The 18,186-nt window shown below is 37.1% G+C and overlaps 1 protein-coding gene across 1 annotated transcript in view; it reads right to left on the bottom strand.

The window, feature by feature from the left end:
- LOC119531486 (zinc finger protein 705A-like) overlaps positions 1 to 18,186 on the bottom strand; it is a 231,384-nt gene that overhangs the window by 76,490 nt on the left and 136,708 nt on the right. The window contains exon 9 of the mRNA XM_037832782.1: positions 16,550 to 16,586. Coding sequence (XP_037688710.1) covers positions 16,560 to 16,586 — 27 coding nt within the window. The 3' untranslated portion in view covers positions 16,550 to 16,559. The remainder of the gene's footprint in view (positions 1 to 16,549; positions 16,587 to 18,186) is intronic.

Below are 18,186 nucleotides of genomic sequence, written 5' to 3'. Positions count from 1 at the left end.
TGCCGTCCCCCCAGGGTGTTTCTGGGCTGCTGGGCTGTGTAGGGAGGCTCCGAGTCTGCTGAAATGATGGCTGAATGGGGCTTTGTTAATTCACACTGCTCCACCTTCCCAACTCTGGGACAATCAGCTGAGGTTGCAGGGAAGGCTAATGTCCATGCCCAGTGTTGTGGAGTGTGCCTGTTCTTTGAAGCAGTTCCGTCACACTGGGTTGTGTGGGGCAGCTCCGGGCTGTGGGGCTGGCGATGGGCAGGAGTGTTTCCTGTCCACCAGGATGATGGCTGTTAGTGGACACCCCCCTTTTCTTGGGAAGTTGTGGTGTTTAGTGAAATTTCTCAGCCACTGGATTATTGCCTTTTGTCTCAGAGCTCTCTTAGTTCTGCTGTTGTCTTGACCTGCCCAAATTGCAAGTCTTTGAAGCTTTCTGTATTGGGCTTCTTAGAGTAATTGTTTTAGAAAAAGAAAAAAGGATTGAAAAAAAAAAGGGCCCTCCTCCCAGATCTAATGGGTTATTGAAATGCTAAGAGACAAAGCAATTAGGGCCATTAAGGAAAGGTCCCCAGGGTAGAGAGATCAGCTTTTCTTTGGGATTTGCATATGAGCCTGAGGGCCTGAGCTCTGCCCTTCCCCTTTCTATGTTCACCAGAACTCCAAAAATCCTCCGCTTTTATTTTGGAGTTTTTCATGCTGTTTTTTTCTATGTCTGTCTCCTCTCTGCTGTGCTGGCTGCTCTCAGATTCTCTGGTGTCTGGTCTCAGTGTATCTATGGTTGGAGTTTGGATCAGTAGAATGAGTTTCTGATAAGGGCTGCCACTGCACTTCTCCCTTCTCCTTCCCGAAGCTGACAGCCCCTCCTCCCACGGGACTGAGCCTGGCAGGGAGGGGTGCAGGTCCCCTGGCCACAAAAACTTACAGATTTCGCTGATCTCAGCAGTTCCACGTTTTCATGAGTGTTGTATGAAGTATGCCCAAAGTCAGATTGCTCTGTGGTGTCCAGTCCACGCAGTTCCTGTCTTTCTACCTACTTTGTTGGAGGAGTAACTAAAACATACAGCTCACCAGTCCGCCATCTTGCCCCCTCTCCATCCTTGCATTTAAAGTCTATTTTATCTGAGATTAATATTGCTACTCCTGCTTTCTTTTTGCTTTAGTTTGCATTAAATATTTTTTCATCCTTTCACTTTCAGTTTCTTTGAGTCCCTGTGTCTAAGATGAGTTTCTTGTATGCAACATATTGATGGTTCATATTTTTTGATCCATTCTGCCAATCTATAGCTTTTAATTGGAGAGTTTAATCCATTTACATTCAATGTTATACTGTGAAGGCATTTCTTGCATCAGCCATCCTATGCTTTGCTTTATGTTTGTCGGATATATTTTTTCCCTCTCTCTTATTGTCCTTTAATGAACCAATAGTGAATCTCTTTAGTACTGAACCTTTCCCCATATCTCTCTCTCCTTTCTTTTTTTCTCTGTCTGCAGGGCTCCCTTTAGTATCTGAAGTAGGACAGGACTTTTATTAGCAAAATATCTCAGCATTTGTTTGTCTGTGAAAAATTTAAGCCCTCCCTCAAATTTAAAGGAGTGCTTTGCTGGATAAAGTATTCTTAGTTGGAAATTTTTCTCACTCAGAATTTTTAATATGTTATGCCACTGTATTCTTGCCTCCATGGGGGCCATTGAGTTGTCACTACTTAGTCATATGGTGTTTCCTTTGTATATGGTGAATTGTTTTTCTCTTGCTGCTTTCAGAACTTTCTCATTTTCTTCAGTATTTGAGAGTCTGATCAGAATATGTCTTGAAGTGGGTTTATTTGGATTTATTCTATTTGGAGTTAGCTGGGCATTTATGCTTTGTGTATTTATACTGTGTAGAAGGTTTGGGAAGTTTTCCCCAACAATTTCTTTGAATACACTTTCTAGACCTTTACCCTTCTCTTCACCTTCTGGGACACCAATGAGTCTTATATTTGGATGTTTTGTTTTATCCATCATATCCCTGAAGTCCATTTCAATTTTTTCAATTTCTTCCCCATTCTTTCTTTTGTTCTTTCATTTTCTGTTCTGTGGTTATCAAGGTCACTGATTCATTGTTCAGCTTCCACTAGTCTTGTACTATGAGTATCCAGAATCTTTTTAATTTGGTCAACAGTTTCTTTTATTTCCATAAGATCTTTTTTATTTACTCTTGCAATTTCTTCTTTATGCTCTTCTAGGGTCTTCTTCATGTCCTTTATATCCTGGGCCATGCTATCATTGTTTGTCTTTAGTTCTTTGATTAATTGCTCCAAGTATTGTGTCTCCTCTGAACTTTTGATTTGGGTATTTGGGTTTAGGTTATCCATATCTTCTGGTTTTATCTTACGCTTTAAAATTTTCTGTTGTTTTTGGCCTCTTGGCATTTGCTTTACTTGATAGGGTTATTTTAGGATATGTAGGATTATTCAAAGATGAATCTCTAATTTGTCAGATCTACAGCTTGGTGACATACACTTTAACCAGCAGATGGTGTCCGCAAGTCATGTATTCCCCTCAAGTCAGTTCTCCCCAAAATTGTCTTTGTGGCATGTGGGGGTCTGATTCTTGTGGGGTCCAATTGGTGCACCAAGTTTGGGTGTGATGTTGGTGCTGTCTGCCCTGAATGTGGGGTGTGTGTCTGAGAAGTTATGGAGGGAGGGAAGCTTAAATAATGAAACCTCCCAGGTGTTACTGGAGATTTAAGGCTGTTGCAAGAGTCTAAACCTGTATTTCATTCTCACCACAGATTGCCTGTGCCACTGACCCACATGTCTTTGGTATTGACATATGGTCTCTGGGATTTCTAAGTGGGTCCCTCTTGCAAGCCATGCCCTTTCAGGGCCTTTGCTGAGGGAAAGTTGTGTTACATCACAAGTGAGTGACATCCCTCAAGGGAAGTTCTGGGCCACTGGGCCATGTAGGTGAGTTCCCATCCTGCTCTAAGGATGGCTGTATGATGTGTTTTAGTTTCCCCCTTTTTACAGAGCTCTGCCTTCCCAGCTCTGGGACACTTAGCTGTGGGTGTGCAAAAGGCTATTGTCCATGCCAAACATTGTGGCATGTGTGTGTGTTGCTGGAAACACTTCCTGTCACACTGGGTTTTTTGGAATAGCTCTCAGCTGTGGCTCTGGTACTGGACAGGAGCATTCCCAGCCCACCTGGAAGATTGCTGCAAGGGGCATGTTTTTTTCCCTTTTGGCTAATCTCTGCCTTCCTCTCTCTGAGACAATTAGGAGTAAGTATGTGAAAGGCTGTCTTCCATACCAGATATTGAGGCATTCACACAGCCTGTTCTTGCTGCACCTCACTGTGTGGTTCTTGCTGCCATATGTGCAGCTGCTTTGGTTTTTTTTTTAAAAAAAGAACTAGTCTGCATCCAAATGTCAACCCTCAGTTTCCCCACATCACAGCATTGCTCCCAGATATTCAGTGGCTTGCTCTCTCATTTCAGAATGCAGACTGCTGTTTTCACCAAGTGCACAGTCCCTGTGGATTTAGTAGACCTTGTCCTGGTGGTGCATTGCTTTAACTGGTGTTCTGGGTCACTTTCTGGCTTTTGTCCAGTATTTTTCATAGAGGTGCTTTTCTGCCTTGTCTCTCCTAGCTGCCATCTTCGGTTCTCCCCCTCTTACTCTAAAACCTCTTATTCCTATGACACCCTTTTTGACATATAGATGACATAAGATCAGGGACCATTCTGTCTTCTTCATCATTGAATCCCCAGAGGATAGAACACCTACTATTTGCACATAGTAGGTGTCCAAAGAATATATGTTAAATGGTGGAAGTAGATTAAGTGATCTGTCAATGGAAGTTTGAGATTTGTACCTGTAAAAAGGCATGGATTTTGTTCATATTATCTTTTCAATATCTATTGTCACCTTTTTATTCTTAGAATCTTTATTTCTGCTTTCTGACTTTCTCTTCCTTATTTTTTAGCAATCAGTTGCAAAAGAGATTGGCTTACTTAATTAACTTTTTCATAGAAGCAATTTGACATTTTGATGTATTCTAATGATGTTTCTCTCTCTGATATCCATGTCTGCTCTTTATTATTTCCTTTCTTCTGCTTTTGGTTTATTCAATTGATCCTTTGCTATATTTGTTTCAAATAACTTAGTTCATTAGTGTCAAACCATTTTTCTTTTCTAATATAAACAACTTTAAACTCTCCTTTGAATGTAATGTTTTAGTTGAATACTACGAGTTTAGATAGGTTATATTTTCATTTTTAAGAAATTTTCATTCTTTAAATTTCTATGTTTTCTTTGACCCATGAGTTAGTTAAAAGATTTTTGGGGGAAAGTTTTTGTAAATAATTTTTATTAAAAAAATGCTTGAGGCATAAAATTCTTGGTTGTTTCATTTACTTATGTTTCTTTTTTAAAATTAGTCTTTTAAAGATGTCATTCCATCATTTTCTGATGACTGCGTTTTCTCCTGAAAAGTCATTTGAAAATCTTAAGATTGCCCCTTGACAGATAATTAATGTACCTTTTGTCCCTAGATCTCCTTAAAATTTTTGCCCCTATTTCTATTTATCAGAAGTTTGACTATGATTTGCCTACTTGTTTTATTTTTTTCTATTTTTTTTCTGCTTAAGCTTTTCTGAATATCTTGAATCTGTGGGCTGATACTGTACATATATTTTTGAAAATTCAATGTCATCATCTATTTCTTTGTGCCTCACTCTTTTTCTCTTGTTGCCTTTTTTCTATAAGTAAGCATGCATTAAATCATTTGAATGTTTCTCTAATGCCTCTTATAGTCTGTTCTCTATATTCTTTTTTTTTCTCCTCCTTGTGCTCCAGATTGGATGTTTTCTATTTACATGCTATTGAGTTCACTATCCCTGACTTCTGCCTTATCATGGGCTTAGATTTTATATTTTGCATTATGATTAAAATTTCATTCTTTTATATATTTCAATGACATTTTAAAATCTTTTCACCCATTTTGTCCATCTTTTCTTTAAATGTCTGTAGTAGCCACTTTATGGTCCTTGTCTCCTGATTTCAGCATCTGAATCATCACTGGATCTTCTTTTATCTGATTGTTGCTATGATTGTCAGTCCTATTTTGCCTCCTGGTCATCTGTCTCAATTTTTTCAAATTTTATTGCAGATATTGTGTATAAGAGTTTTAGAGACTGAAGTTGATATTTTCTCCCAGGATTTTCATCCTTTCTTCTGTTGACAGAAAGGGTGAAAGGATAATCACATCAATGCAGTCATCTTTTGAGCTCTGCTGGTGTCAGTCTACAGTTTAATCAGAATCAATCCCATTTTCTTTTTTAAAAACTTATTGATGCTTATTTACATATCATAAAATTCATTCATTTCAGCTGTCCCATTCAATGATGAATAGAAAGATATATTTCTGGACATTCAATTATATTCTGCTGGTCTATGTTATTCCAGTACCATAATGAATAGTTGTACTGAAGCTTTATAATGAATTTTGAATTCAGGAAATTTTCCTCTTCTTTTGTTCTCATTCAAAATTGTTTTGGATATTCTAGGTATTTTGCATCTATATATACATTCACATCCTGCTTGTCAGTCAGGAAGGCACTGTTGGAAATTTGATATAAATTTTCCATAGTTCAATTTAGGGAGAAATGTCATTTTAGCAACATTGAGCTTTTCTGGACACAACTATGGAATGTCTCTTTATTTATATCTTTAATTTCACTCATCAATGTTTTGTAATTTTCAATGTGTAAGTATGGTAAATTATGTTGAATTCTTTTGATGCTATAATTAAAGGAATTGTATCCTTATTTTCTTATTTGAATTGGTCATTTTTCATCTGTAGAAACAGATTATTAGTTTGAGATCTACTTTACATTCTTATGTATGGACTAAATCTACAAATTTTCGTTTAAGCACTGACTAACTGCACCCATCAATTTAATAAGCTGTGTTTTCATTTTCATTCAGTTGAAAATACTAATTCCCCTTGAAATGTTTTCTTTCACCCATGGATTATTCAGAAATGTGTAGTTTAATTGAAAGATGTTTGCATAGCTCCCAAATTTCTGTGTTAACTTGTAATTCTATTAATTGTGGTTGGAGAACACACAGTATATAATTTAAAACTTTTCACATTGTTAAGGTTTGTTTTTCGGATAAGCATGTAGTTTTTCTTGGGGATTTTCCCATGAGTGTTTAAAAATCATGCATAATCTGCTGTTTCTGAGTGGAGGGTTCTGTTACAAAAAGTTGGTTGATAGTGTTGCTCAAGTCTTTTTTGTCCTTTCTGATTTTTTTATCTAGTGGTAATATCAGTTACAGTGGTGTATTGTTCACAGCAATTACTACCAGTTTCTTATTCATGTATTTTGTGACTCAGTTTATTGGCTGAAAAGATGTCTATGATTACAATATCATCCTGCCAATTTGATACTTTTATCATTACAAAATGTACCTCTTACTATCTATAAGTTTTTTTGTCTTAAAACCTATTTTTTCAGATATTACAGAAGGGTACTATAAGTATTTGATTTGTTAACTCTATATTTCTCTAGTACTTTCTTTCAACCAATGTATATCTGAATCTAAAGTGTGTCTTTGTAAATACATATGGTTGAGTCTTGTATTTTCTTTTGTCATGTTTACTATTTTAATATTATCTACCACTTTTTGTTGTCTTAATTTCTTATTGTGATTTCATATTATCATCTGTTGTTATTCACATACTGTAAAAAGCCTTTTCTTCCTCTCACTTTGTTGGCACTTTTTTGTCAAACATATTAGATGTCTTTATTTTATAAGCCCTACAATGCAACTATACAAATTTCAGCAGATCACTAAGAATACTTGGTATATTTTAGCTAGAACACCAAAGAATATGTATATTTTTTCCTGAAATTGTTACACAAAATGAACTTGGGTTTGCTTTAACTAAAATGATATGAAATCATAAATATGCAAAGGCAAATAGAAAGCATTTTACAGAACAACAGGACTTTAAACAGTTATTGAAGTTACAGGTCTGACTAGACACCAGTGTTTCAAATCCTTTAAAGAACACTGCAGGTCAATGCTTCTAAGCCCATCTTAATTTTCACCATTATTTTGACAGTTTTCCCACAGTTGTTGTATGAGACGTTTAACCAGTATCACTACATACTCATATTTATTTGTGAGGTGAGTGGTTATAATTAAGGGAATTTTCCACATATGAAAAATAATTTTCAAACCTTCAGGTGGAGTATGAAATTGGTTTTTTTTTTTAATCATCATTTTATTGAGATATATTCACATACCACGCAGTCATACAAAACAAATTGTACTTTCGATTGTTTACAGTACCATTACATAGTTGTACATTCATCACCTAAATCAATCCCTGACACCTTCATTAGCACACACACAAAAATAACAAGAATAATAATTAGAGTGAAAAAGAGCAATTGAAGTAAACAAGAACACTAGGTACCTTTGTCTGTTTGTTTGCTTCCCCTACTTTTCTACACATCCATCCATAAACTAGACAAAGTGGAGTTTGGTCCTTATGGCATTCCCAATCCCACTGTCACCCCTCATAAGCTACATTTTTATACAACTGTTTTCGAGATTCATGGGTTCTGGGTTGTAGTTTAATAGTTTCAGGTATCCACCACCAGCTACCCCAATTCTTTAGAACCTAAAAAAGGTTGTCTAAAGTGTGCGTAAGAGTGCCCACCAGAGTGATCTCTCGGCTCGTTTTGGAATCTCTCTGCCACTGAAGCTTATTTCATTTCCTTTCACATCCCCCTTTTGGTCAAGAAGATGTTCTCCATCCCACGATGCCGGGTCTACATTCCTCCCCAGGAGTCATATTCCACGTTGCCAGGGAGATTCACTTCCCTGGGTGTCTGATCCCACGTAGGGGGGAGGGCAGTGATTTCACCTTTCAAGTTGGCTTAGCCAGAGAGAGAGGGCCACATCTGAGCAACAAAGAGGCATTCAGGAGGAGACTCTTAGGCACAAATACAGGGAGGCCTAGCCTCTCCTTTGCAGCAACTGTCTTCCCAAGGGTAAAACTTATGGTAGAGGGCTCAACCCATCAAACCACCAGTCCCCTATGTCTGTGGTCATGTTAGCAACCATGGAGGTGGGGTAGGCGAATACCCCTGCATTCTCCACAGGCTCCTCAAGGGGGCACTACATCTTTTTTTTTTTTTTTCCTTGTTTGTCTTTTTTCTTTATTTTTTTTTTTTTTAACTTTCCCTTCTTTTTTCAAATCAACTGTATGAAAAAAAAAGTTAAAAAGAAAACAAACATACAATAAAAGAACATTTCAAAGAGACCATAGCAAGGGAGTAAGAAAAAGACAACTAACCTAAGATAACTGCTTAACTTCCAACATGTTCCTACTTTACCCCAAGAAAGTTACATAATATAGCAACATTTCAGTGAACTTGTTCCTACTACATCCATCAGAAATTAACAGACCATAGTCATTTCTGGGCATCCCCAGAACGATAAATAGCTTATCTGTTCTTCTTGGATTATTGTTCCCCCTTCCTTAATTGCTCTCTACTGCTAGTTCCCCTACATTCTACATTATAAACCATTTGTTTTACATTTTTCAAAGTTCACATTAGTGGTAGCATATAATATTTCTCTTTTTGTGCCTGGCATATTTCGTTCAGCATTATGTCTTCAAGGTTCATCCATGTTTTCATATGTTTCACCAGATCGTTCCTTCTTACTGCCGCGTAGTATTCCATCGTGTGTATATACCACATTTTATTTATCCACTCATCTGTTGAAGGACATTTGGGTTGTTTCCATCTCTTGGCAATTGTGAATAATGCTGCTATGAACATTGGCGTGCAGATATCTGTTCGTGTCACTGCTTTCCGATCTTCCGGGTATATACCGAGAAGTGCAATCGCTGGATCGAATGGTAGCTCTATATCTAGTTTTCTAAGGAACTGCCAGACTGACTTCCAGAGTGGCTGAACCATTATACAGTCCCACCAACAATGAATAAGAGTTCCAATTTCTCCACATCCCCTCCAGCATTTGTAGTTTCCTGTTTGTTTAATGGCAGCCATTCTAACCGGTGTTAGATGGTATCTCATTGTGGTCTTAATTTGCATCTCTCTAATAGCTAGTGAAGCTGAACATTTTTTCATGTGTTTCTTGGCCATTTGTATTTCCTCTTCAGAGAACTGTCTTTTTATATCTTTTGCCCATTTTATAATTGGGCTGTCTGTACTATTATCATTGAGTTGTAGGATTTCTTTGTATATGCAAGATATCAGTCTTTTGTCAGATACATGGTTTCCAAAAATTTTTTCCCATTGAGTTGGCTGCCTCTTTACCTTTTTGAGAAATTCCTTTGAGGTGCAGAAACTTCTAAGCTTGAGGAGTTCCCATTTATCTATTTTCTCTTTTGTTGCTTGTGCTTTGGGTGTAAAGTCTAGGAAGTGGCCTCCTAATACAAGGTCTTGAAGATGTTTTCCTACATTATCTTCTAGGAGTTTTATGGTACTTTCTTTTATATTGAGATCTTTGGTCCATTTTGAGTTAATTTTTGTGTAGGGGGTGAGGTAGGGGTCCTCTTTCATTCTTTTGGATATGGATATCCAACTCTCCCAGCCCCATTTGTTGAAAAGACCATTATGGCTCAGTTCGGTGACTTTGGGGGCCTTATCAAAGATCAGTCGGCCATAGATCTGAGGGTCTATCTCTGAATTCTCAATTCGATTCCATTGATCTATATGTCTATCTTTGTGCCAGTACCATGCTGTTTTGGCAACTGTGGCTTTATAATAAGCTTCAAAGTCAGGGAGTGTAAGTCCTCCCACTTCGTTTTTCTTTTTTAGAGTGTCTTTAGCAATTCGAGGCATCTTCCCTTTCCAAATAAATTTGATAACTAGCTTTTCCAAGTCTGCAAAGTAGGTTGTTGGAATTTTGATTGGGATTGCATTGAATCTGTAGATGAGTTTGGGTAGAATTGACATCTTAATGACATTTAGCCTTCCTATCCATGAACATGGAATATTTTTCCATCTTTTAAGGTCCCCTTCTATTTCTTTTAGTAGAGTTATGTAGTTTTCTTTGTATAGGTCTTTTACATCTTTGGTTAAGTTTATTCCTAGGTACTTGATTTTTTTAGTTGCTATTGAAAATGGTATCTTTTTCTTGAGTGTCTCTTCAGTTTGTTCATTTCTAGCATATAGAAACATTACTGACTTATGTGCATTAATCTTGTATCCCGCTACTTTGCTAAATTTGTTTATTAGCTCTAGTAGGTGTATCGTTGATTTCTCAGGGTTTTCTAGATATAAGATCATATCATCTGCAAACAATGACAGTTTTACTTCTTCTTTTCCAATTTGGATGCCTTTTACTTCTTTGTCTTGCCGGATTGCCCTGGCTAGCACTTCCAGCACAATGTTGAATAACAGTGGTGACAGCGGGCATCCTTGTCTTGTTCCTGATCTTAGAGGGAAGGCTTTCAGTCTCTCACCATTGAGTACTATGCTGGCTGTGGGTTTTTCATATATGCTCTTTATCATGTTGAGGAAGTTTCCTTCAATTCCTACCTTTTGAAGTGTTTTTATCAAAAAGGGATGTTGGATTTTGTCAAATGCTTTTTCAGCATCTATTGAGATGATCAATTGATTTTTCCCTTTCGAGTTTTTAATGTGTTGTAATACATTGATTGTTTTTCTGATGTTGAACCATCCTTGCATGCCTGGAATGAACCCCACTTGGTCATGGTGTATGATTTTTTTAATGTGTCTTTGGATTCGATTTGCAAGTATTTTGTTGAGGATTTTTGCATCTATATTCATTAGGGAGATTGGCCGGTAGTTTTCCTTTTTTGTAGCATCTTTGCCTGGTTTTGGTATTAGATTGATGTTAGCTTCATAAAATGAGTTAGGTAGTGTTCCATTTTTTTCAATGTTTTGAAAGAGTTTGAGTAAGATTGGTGTCAGTTCTTTCTGGAAAGTTTGGTAGAATTCCCCTGTGAAGCCATCTGGCCCTGGGCATTTATTTGTGGGAAGATTTTTGATGACTGATTGGATCTCTTTGCTTGTGATGGGTTGGTTGAGGTCTCCTATTTCTTCTCTGGTCAGTCTAGGTTGTTCATATGTTTCCAGGAAATTGTCCATTTCTTCTACATTATCCAGTTTGTTGCCATACAGTTGTTCATAATATCCTCTTATAATTTTTTTAATTTCTTCAGGATCTGCAGTTATGTCACCTTTTTCATTCATTATTTTCTTTATATGGGTCTTCTCTCTTTTTGATTTTGTCAGTCTAGCTAGGGGCTTGTCAATCTTGTTGATCTTCTCAAAGAACCAACTTTTGGTGATATTTATCCTTTCTATTGTTTTTTTGTTCTCTATGTCATTTATTTCTGCTTTAATCCTTGTTATTTCTTTTCTTCTACTTGGTTTAGGATTGGTTTGCTGTTCATTTTCTAGCTTCTTCAGTTGATCCATTAGTTCTTTGATTTTGGCTCTTTCTTCCTTTTTAATATATGCGTTTAGTGCTATAGATTTCCCCCTTAGCACTGCTTTTGCTGCATCCCATAGGTTTTGGTATGTTGTGTTCTCATTTTCATTCGTCTCTATATATTTAGCAATTTCTCTTGCTATTTCTTCTTTAACCCACTGATTGTTTAGGAGTGTGTTGTTTAACCTCCAGGTATTTGTGAATTTTCTAAGTCTCTGATGGTTATTGACTTCTAATTGTATTCCATTGTGGTCAGAGAATGTGCTTTGAATAATTTCAATCTTTTTAAATTTATTGAGGCTTGTTTTATGTCCCAGCATATGATCTATTCTGGAGAAAGTTCCGTGAGCACTAGAAAAGTATGTGTATCCTGGTGATTTGGGATGTAATGTCCTGTAGATGTCTGTTAAATCTAATTCATTTATCAGATTGTTTAGGTTTTCAATTTCCTTATTGGTCTTCTGTCTGGTTGATCTATCTATAGGAGAGAGTGATGTGTTGAAGTCTCCCACAATTATTGTGGAAACATCAATTGCTTCCTTTAGTTTTGCCAATTTTTCTCTCATGTATTTTGTGGCACCTTGATTGGGTGCATAGACATTTACGATTGTTATTTCTTCTTGCTGAATTGCCCCTTTTATTAGTATGTAGTGGCCTTCTTTGTCTCTCAAAACATCCCTGCATTTGAAGTCTATTTTATCTGAGATTAATATTGCTACACCTGCTTTCTTTTGGCTGTAGCTTGCATGAAATATTTTTTTCCATCCTTTCACTTTCAGTTTCTTTGTGTCCCTGTGTCTAAGATGAGTCTCTTGTATGCAACATATTGATGGTTCATTTTTTTTGATCCATTCTGCGAATCTATATCTTTTAATTGGGGAGTTTAATCCATTTACATTCAACGTTAAAACCATGAAGGCATTTCTTGAATCGGCCATCTTTTCCTTTGGATTATGTTTGCCATATTTTTCCCTCTCTCTATTAATATCCTTTATTGTACCCATACCGAATCTCTTTAGTACTGAACCTTTCTCCAAGTCTCTCTGTCCTGTCTTTGTTTCTCTGTCTGTAGGGCTCCCTTTAGTATCTCCAGTAGGGCAGGTCTCTTGTTAGTAAATTCTCTCAGCATTTCTTTGTCTGTGAAAAATTTAAGCTCTCCTTCAAATTTGAAGGAGAGCTTTGCTGGATAAAGTATTCTTGGCTGGAAATTCCTCTCACTCAGAATTTTAAATATATCGTGCCACTGCCTTCTCGCCTCCATGGTGGCTGCTGAGTAGTCACTACTTAGTCTTATGCTGTTTCCTTTGTATGTGGTGAATTGCTTTTCTCTTGCTGCTTTCAGAACTTGCTCCTTCTCTTCTATGCTTGACAGTGTGATCAGTATATGTCTCGGAGTGGGTTTTTTTGGATTTATTCTATTTGGAGTTCGCTGAGCATTTATGATTTGTGTATTTATGTTGTTTAGAAGATTTGGGAAGTTTTCCCCAACAATTTCTTTGAATACTCTTCCTAGACCTTTACCCTTTTCTTCCCCTTCTGGGACACCAATGAGTCTTATATTCGGACGTTTCATATTATCTATCATATCCCTGAGGTCCATTTCGAGTTTTTCAATTTTTTTCCCCATTCTTTCTTTTATGCTTTCATTTTCCATTCTGTCATCTTCCAGGTCACTGATTCGTTGTTCAACTTCCTCTAGTCTTGTACTATGAGTGTCCAGAATCTTTTTAATTTGGTCAACAGTTTCTTTAATTTCCATAAGATCATCCATTTTTTATTTAGTCTTGCAATGTCTTCTTTATGCTCTTCTAGGGTCTTCTTGATTTCCTTCATATCCCGTACTATGGTCTCATTGTTCATCTTTAGTTCTTTGAGTAGCTGCTCTAGGTGTGTCTCTTCTGGTCTTTTGATTTGGGTGCTTGGGCTTGGGTTATCCATATCGTCTGGTTTTTTCATATGCTTTATAATTTTCTGTTGTTTTTGGCCTCGTGGCATTTGCTGAACTTGATAGGGTTCTTTTAGGGTTTGTAGACCAGTTGAAGTCCTTATCTCTAATTTATCAGATCTACAGCTTCGTGGAGTACACTTTCTCTAACTAACCAGCAGGTGGCGTCCACGAGCCACCTGTTCTCCACAAGCCAGATCTCCCCTGCTTAGCCTTTTTGGTGAGTGGGGGAGTGAGTCTTGTGGGGCCCAATTGGTGTACCAAGCTTGCGTGTGTAGTTGGTGTTGCCTGCCCTGTATGTGGGGCGTGTTTCTGGGCAGTCGGGGAGGGGGGGGTGGCCCTAACAATCAAATCTCCCTGATGATCCTAGAGTTTTAAAGCTACTGCAATAGTCTAATCCTTCAGTTCAGTCCTGCCACAGTTTGTCTCTGCCACTGACCCACAAGTCTTTGGTATTGGTGTATGGCTCCTGCGACTTGCAAGTGGGCCCCTCTTCCAGGCTGTGCACCCCGGGTCCTCTGTTGAGGGATGACTGTGCTATGTCACAGGTGAGTGCCGTCCCCCCAGGGCAGTTCTGGGCTGCTGGGCTGTGTTGGGAGGCTCCCAGTCTGCTCAAATGATGGCTGAATGGGGCTCTGTTAATTCACACTGCTCCCCCTTCCCAGCTCTGGGACATTCAGCTGAGGTTGCAGGGAAGGCTAATGTCCACGCCCAGTTTTGTGGTGTGTGCCTGTTATTTGAAGCACTTCCGTCACACTGGGTTGTCTGGGGCAGCTCTGGGCTATGGGGCTGGCGATTGGCAGGAGTGTTTCCTGTCCACCAGGATGGTGGCTGTGAGCGGACACCCCCCTTTTCTTGGGAAGTTGTGTTTAGTGAATTTTCTCAGCCACTGGATTATTGCCTTTTGTCTCAGAGCTCTCTTAGTTCTGCTCTTGACTTGACGTGCCCAAATTTCAATTCTTTGAAGCTTTCTGTATTGAGCTTCTTAGAGTAATTGTTTTAGAAAAAGCAAAAAGGATTTAAAAAAAAAAAAAAAAAACAGCCCTCCTCAGAGATCTAATGGGTTATTGAAATGCTAATAGACAAAGCAACCAGGGCCATTAAGGAAAGGTGCACAGGGCAGAGAGATCAGCCTTGCTTCGGGATTTGCATATGCGCCTCAAGGCCTGATCTCCGCCCTTCCCCTTTCTGTGTTCACCAGAACTCCAAAAATCCTCCGCTTTTATTTTGGAGCTTTTCGTGTTGTTTTTTTTCTATGCCTGTCTCCTCTCTGTTGGGCTGGCTGCTCTCAGAGTCTCTGGTGTCTGGTCTCAGTCTATCTATGGTTGGAGTTTGAATCAGTAGAATGAGTTTCCGATAAGAGCAGCCACTGCAATTCTCCCTTCTCCTTCCTGGAGCTGACAGCCCCTCCTCCCCCGGGACTGAGCCTGGCAGGGAGGGGCGCGGGTCCCCTAGCCGCAAAAACTTACAGATTTCGCTGATCTCAGCAGTTCCACGTTTTCATGATTGTTGTATGAAGTATGCCCAAAGACAGATTGCTCTGTGGTGTCCAGTCCACGCAGTTCCTGGCTTCCCACTTACTTTCCTGGAGGAGTAACTAAAACATACAGCTCACCAGTCTGCCATCTTGCCCCGCCTCCTGAAATTGGTTTTTGATGGAAAACTAGAAAGAGTTATTAACCTTTGATTTCATTATGTTATTAAATGAAGCTTGTTTTACAAAGTCTTCTGGAGATTACTGCTAAACTAGAACAAAATGACAGAGAGAGAGGGGTGGAGAGGGAGAGATGTGTGTATAGAGAGAGCACATGTTATGGGTGAGGGGATATTCCTAGATTTATAGCCTTATAAGTTCAAAAAACTTGTAGGGTTGGAAAGCCTACCAACTTTATTGCTGATTATACCCACCAAACTGGGGTGAAATTTCAAAATACAATTCTGAGCTAGGAAGAGTGGTAGAGACATTACTTAAATGTGATATAATTCATTTTCTTGCATCCTAGTGAGTTATTGGATTTCAGAAATCTGAAGTTATCCATCCTCTGAAATTCTTGCTTCCTTTATAAGGAGTGCTTTTATATTACCTGAACTGCCTGGGTGAACTCAATATGATCTTCAAAAAGTATGTTAAATTTAAACAGTTGTTCATTTAAACATCCATATATTCATCTTTCTCTTAATAACATTTGTTGATTAACCTTCTCTTACTCTCAGAATGATACAGTGTGCAACATAAACATATTGGCCAATGGATACTTCCCTCACATTCATTTAATATTTATGTGCAAATAAATTTTTATTGTACAGCTAACATTGATTATTTTTCAGGTAAATTAGGATTATTGCACAAAGTATTATCTGTGCAGTAAACATCATGAATTTTTCACAAAATTGGAAGGAAAAAATACTAGCTCTGTTGTCTGAAAAGATTTCTTATAGAACTACCATTGAGTTCAAGAGTTCATGATGGATTTTAGAATGGGTTTACATTTCATGTACATTCACTGTGCTATTAGAAAAGCACAGTTTTACAAGAATATTATTTAAAAAATCATAATTTGTAAGGACTTGTTAACTTTTAAAACAAATGGCCTAATAAAACATGCAAAAACTTAATATATATCTATTAGGTAACATGATTAGATCTTAGATGCCAATGTTGCTACAGTTTGATGAATCATTGTAGAAGTAAAAGGGATGTTTCCACTTTTGGCTGTACTTTAGAACAAGGCATGATATGCCTAATTCTTGACTGCTACCAATCACATTTTAAAACACCTTAAATATGTATATGTTTTTGTGTTGAAATTATCCCTGAAAAAAACAATTAAAAATATCATTATTATTTTACACACAAAAAAATCTGGGTGCTTAATCATGTCCTTCTCTTTGGCAGAAAGCACAGGGAAGAAGCAGAGAGAAGGCATTGTTTTCTAGAGAGCTGTGACCAGGTAGGTCTTCTCTGGTAATTCACAGTTTTTCTACATAAATGGTAATATTTCACACCATGATTCAAAATTCTAGTTGAAAGCAAAGGCCACTCAATAGTAACTTTAATAATAAGGATTCCACAGAAGAGTTCTTGACTTCTCTATATACAGACTTTCAGAAGTGAATCCTTTACCTGTTTGGACTCAAGTATCACTTTTCCATCTCTCATTCTGCAATGAGTTAAGAAAAGAAAAAAACATTTTTCCTTTCATAAGCACAAATGCAGTGTCATTTTTCCTCCTGGTTTCTAAGATTTTTTTGACTATCTTTGTACAAGTACTATACAGCTTTGTTCATTGTTGCACTGTAGCAATTTTGAAATTTGGAAATGTGAGACTTCACAATTTGTTCATCTTTTCCAGAAGACTTTGACTATTTCAGGTTCCTTACATTTCCATGTGAATTTTAGAATCAGTTTGAGAACTTCTAATAGCTGAACTGGGGTTCTGATAGGGATAGCATTCAATTGGTAGGTCAGTTCTGGGAGTATTGCCATCTTAATAATATTAAGTCTGATCCATCAATATGTGTTGTCTCTCTTATTTTGGTCTTTAGTTTCTGTCAGAAATGTTTAGTAGTTTTCAAAATACCAGTTACATTTATTCTAAATATTTTATTATTTTTGATGCTATAAAAGTAGAGTTTTTTTACAGGCATTCAGAATTTTCACTGAAATGTTGTAATTAAATTGGTTATTTATTAATGCATACCTTGTTATCTTGCTGAATTCCTTTATTACTACTAATAGTATTTTAGTGAATTCCTTAAGATTTTTGTACATATGATATCATGTTATCTGCAAATAGAGATAGTTGCAAAACTTCCTTTCAAATTTGGGCACAATTTTTTTCCTTTTCTTGCCTACTTGCTTGGGCTAGATCATTCAGTTCACTTTGCATAAATGGGGCAAGAGTGGGTATCCATGTCTTGTTCCTGATCTTAGGTCAAAAGTTATGAGTGTTTCAAGTATGTTGCTGGCTTGGGGTTTCTTTGAAAAAAAAAAAGACATTATCTGATTCATGAAGGCTTTGTTTCTACATTTATTTACCACTGAACTATTTAAAAATTGAAGATTATTGTATTTTTCTTGAAAGCCATTTGGTTGTAATTTACTATACTTTTATATGTCTATGTTCATGAGTTATATTGGGATATACTTTCCTATTACAAGAATTGTCATTCCCTAGTTTTAGAATTAGGTTAAGACTCTTCCCCCTTTCTTCTGTTTCTAAAATATATTAAGTAAAATGATATTATTTACCCCTCAAAATTTTTATAGATTTTGCCAATGCAAATATTCTGGTTAAGGGTTTAATTTAGGGGGATTTATTAACTATAGATTTAATTTCTTTATTACATAGTGGACTATCATTGTAGATTTCTCTTATTGTCATTTTAATGACTTTGATAAATATTGATGACCCTCCTTTTAATTCTGATATTGGCATTTAAGTCTTATTCCTTTCATTATTCGTTATCATGGCTGGAGATCTATCACTTGATTGACATTATCAAAGAACAAGCTGTTGATTTCATTCATTTTCTTCACTGATTTAGTTGTTTCAATTTTTGATTACTGTTCTAAATTTTAATATTTCCTTTCTCCTTTATTCTTTTGTTTGAATTTTCTCTTCTTTGACTAGTTTTTTTAAGTGAAAGTTTAGGTTACTACTTTTAGATCTTTCTTCATTCCTAATATACACCTTTCATACTATAAATTTCCCTCTAAGTCTGCCTTAGCTTTATCTACATTATTTAGTATGTTGTATT

This window comes from Choloepus didactylus, chromosome 4 (genome assembly GCF_015220235.1).
Source record: "Choloepus didactylus isolate mChoDid1 chromosome 4, mChoDid1.pri, whole genome shotgun sequence".
NCBI lineage: Eukaryota > Metazoa > Chordata > Mammalia > Pilosa > Megalonychidae > Choloepus > Choloepus didactylus.
The sequence above is the reverse complement of the archived record's forward strand: the minus strand, read 5'-3'. Positions and strand labels throughout refer to the sequence as shown.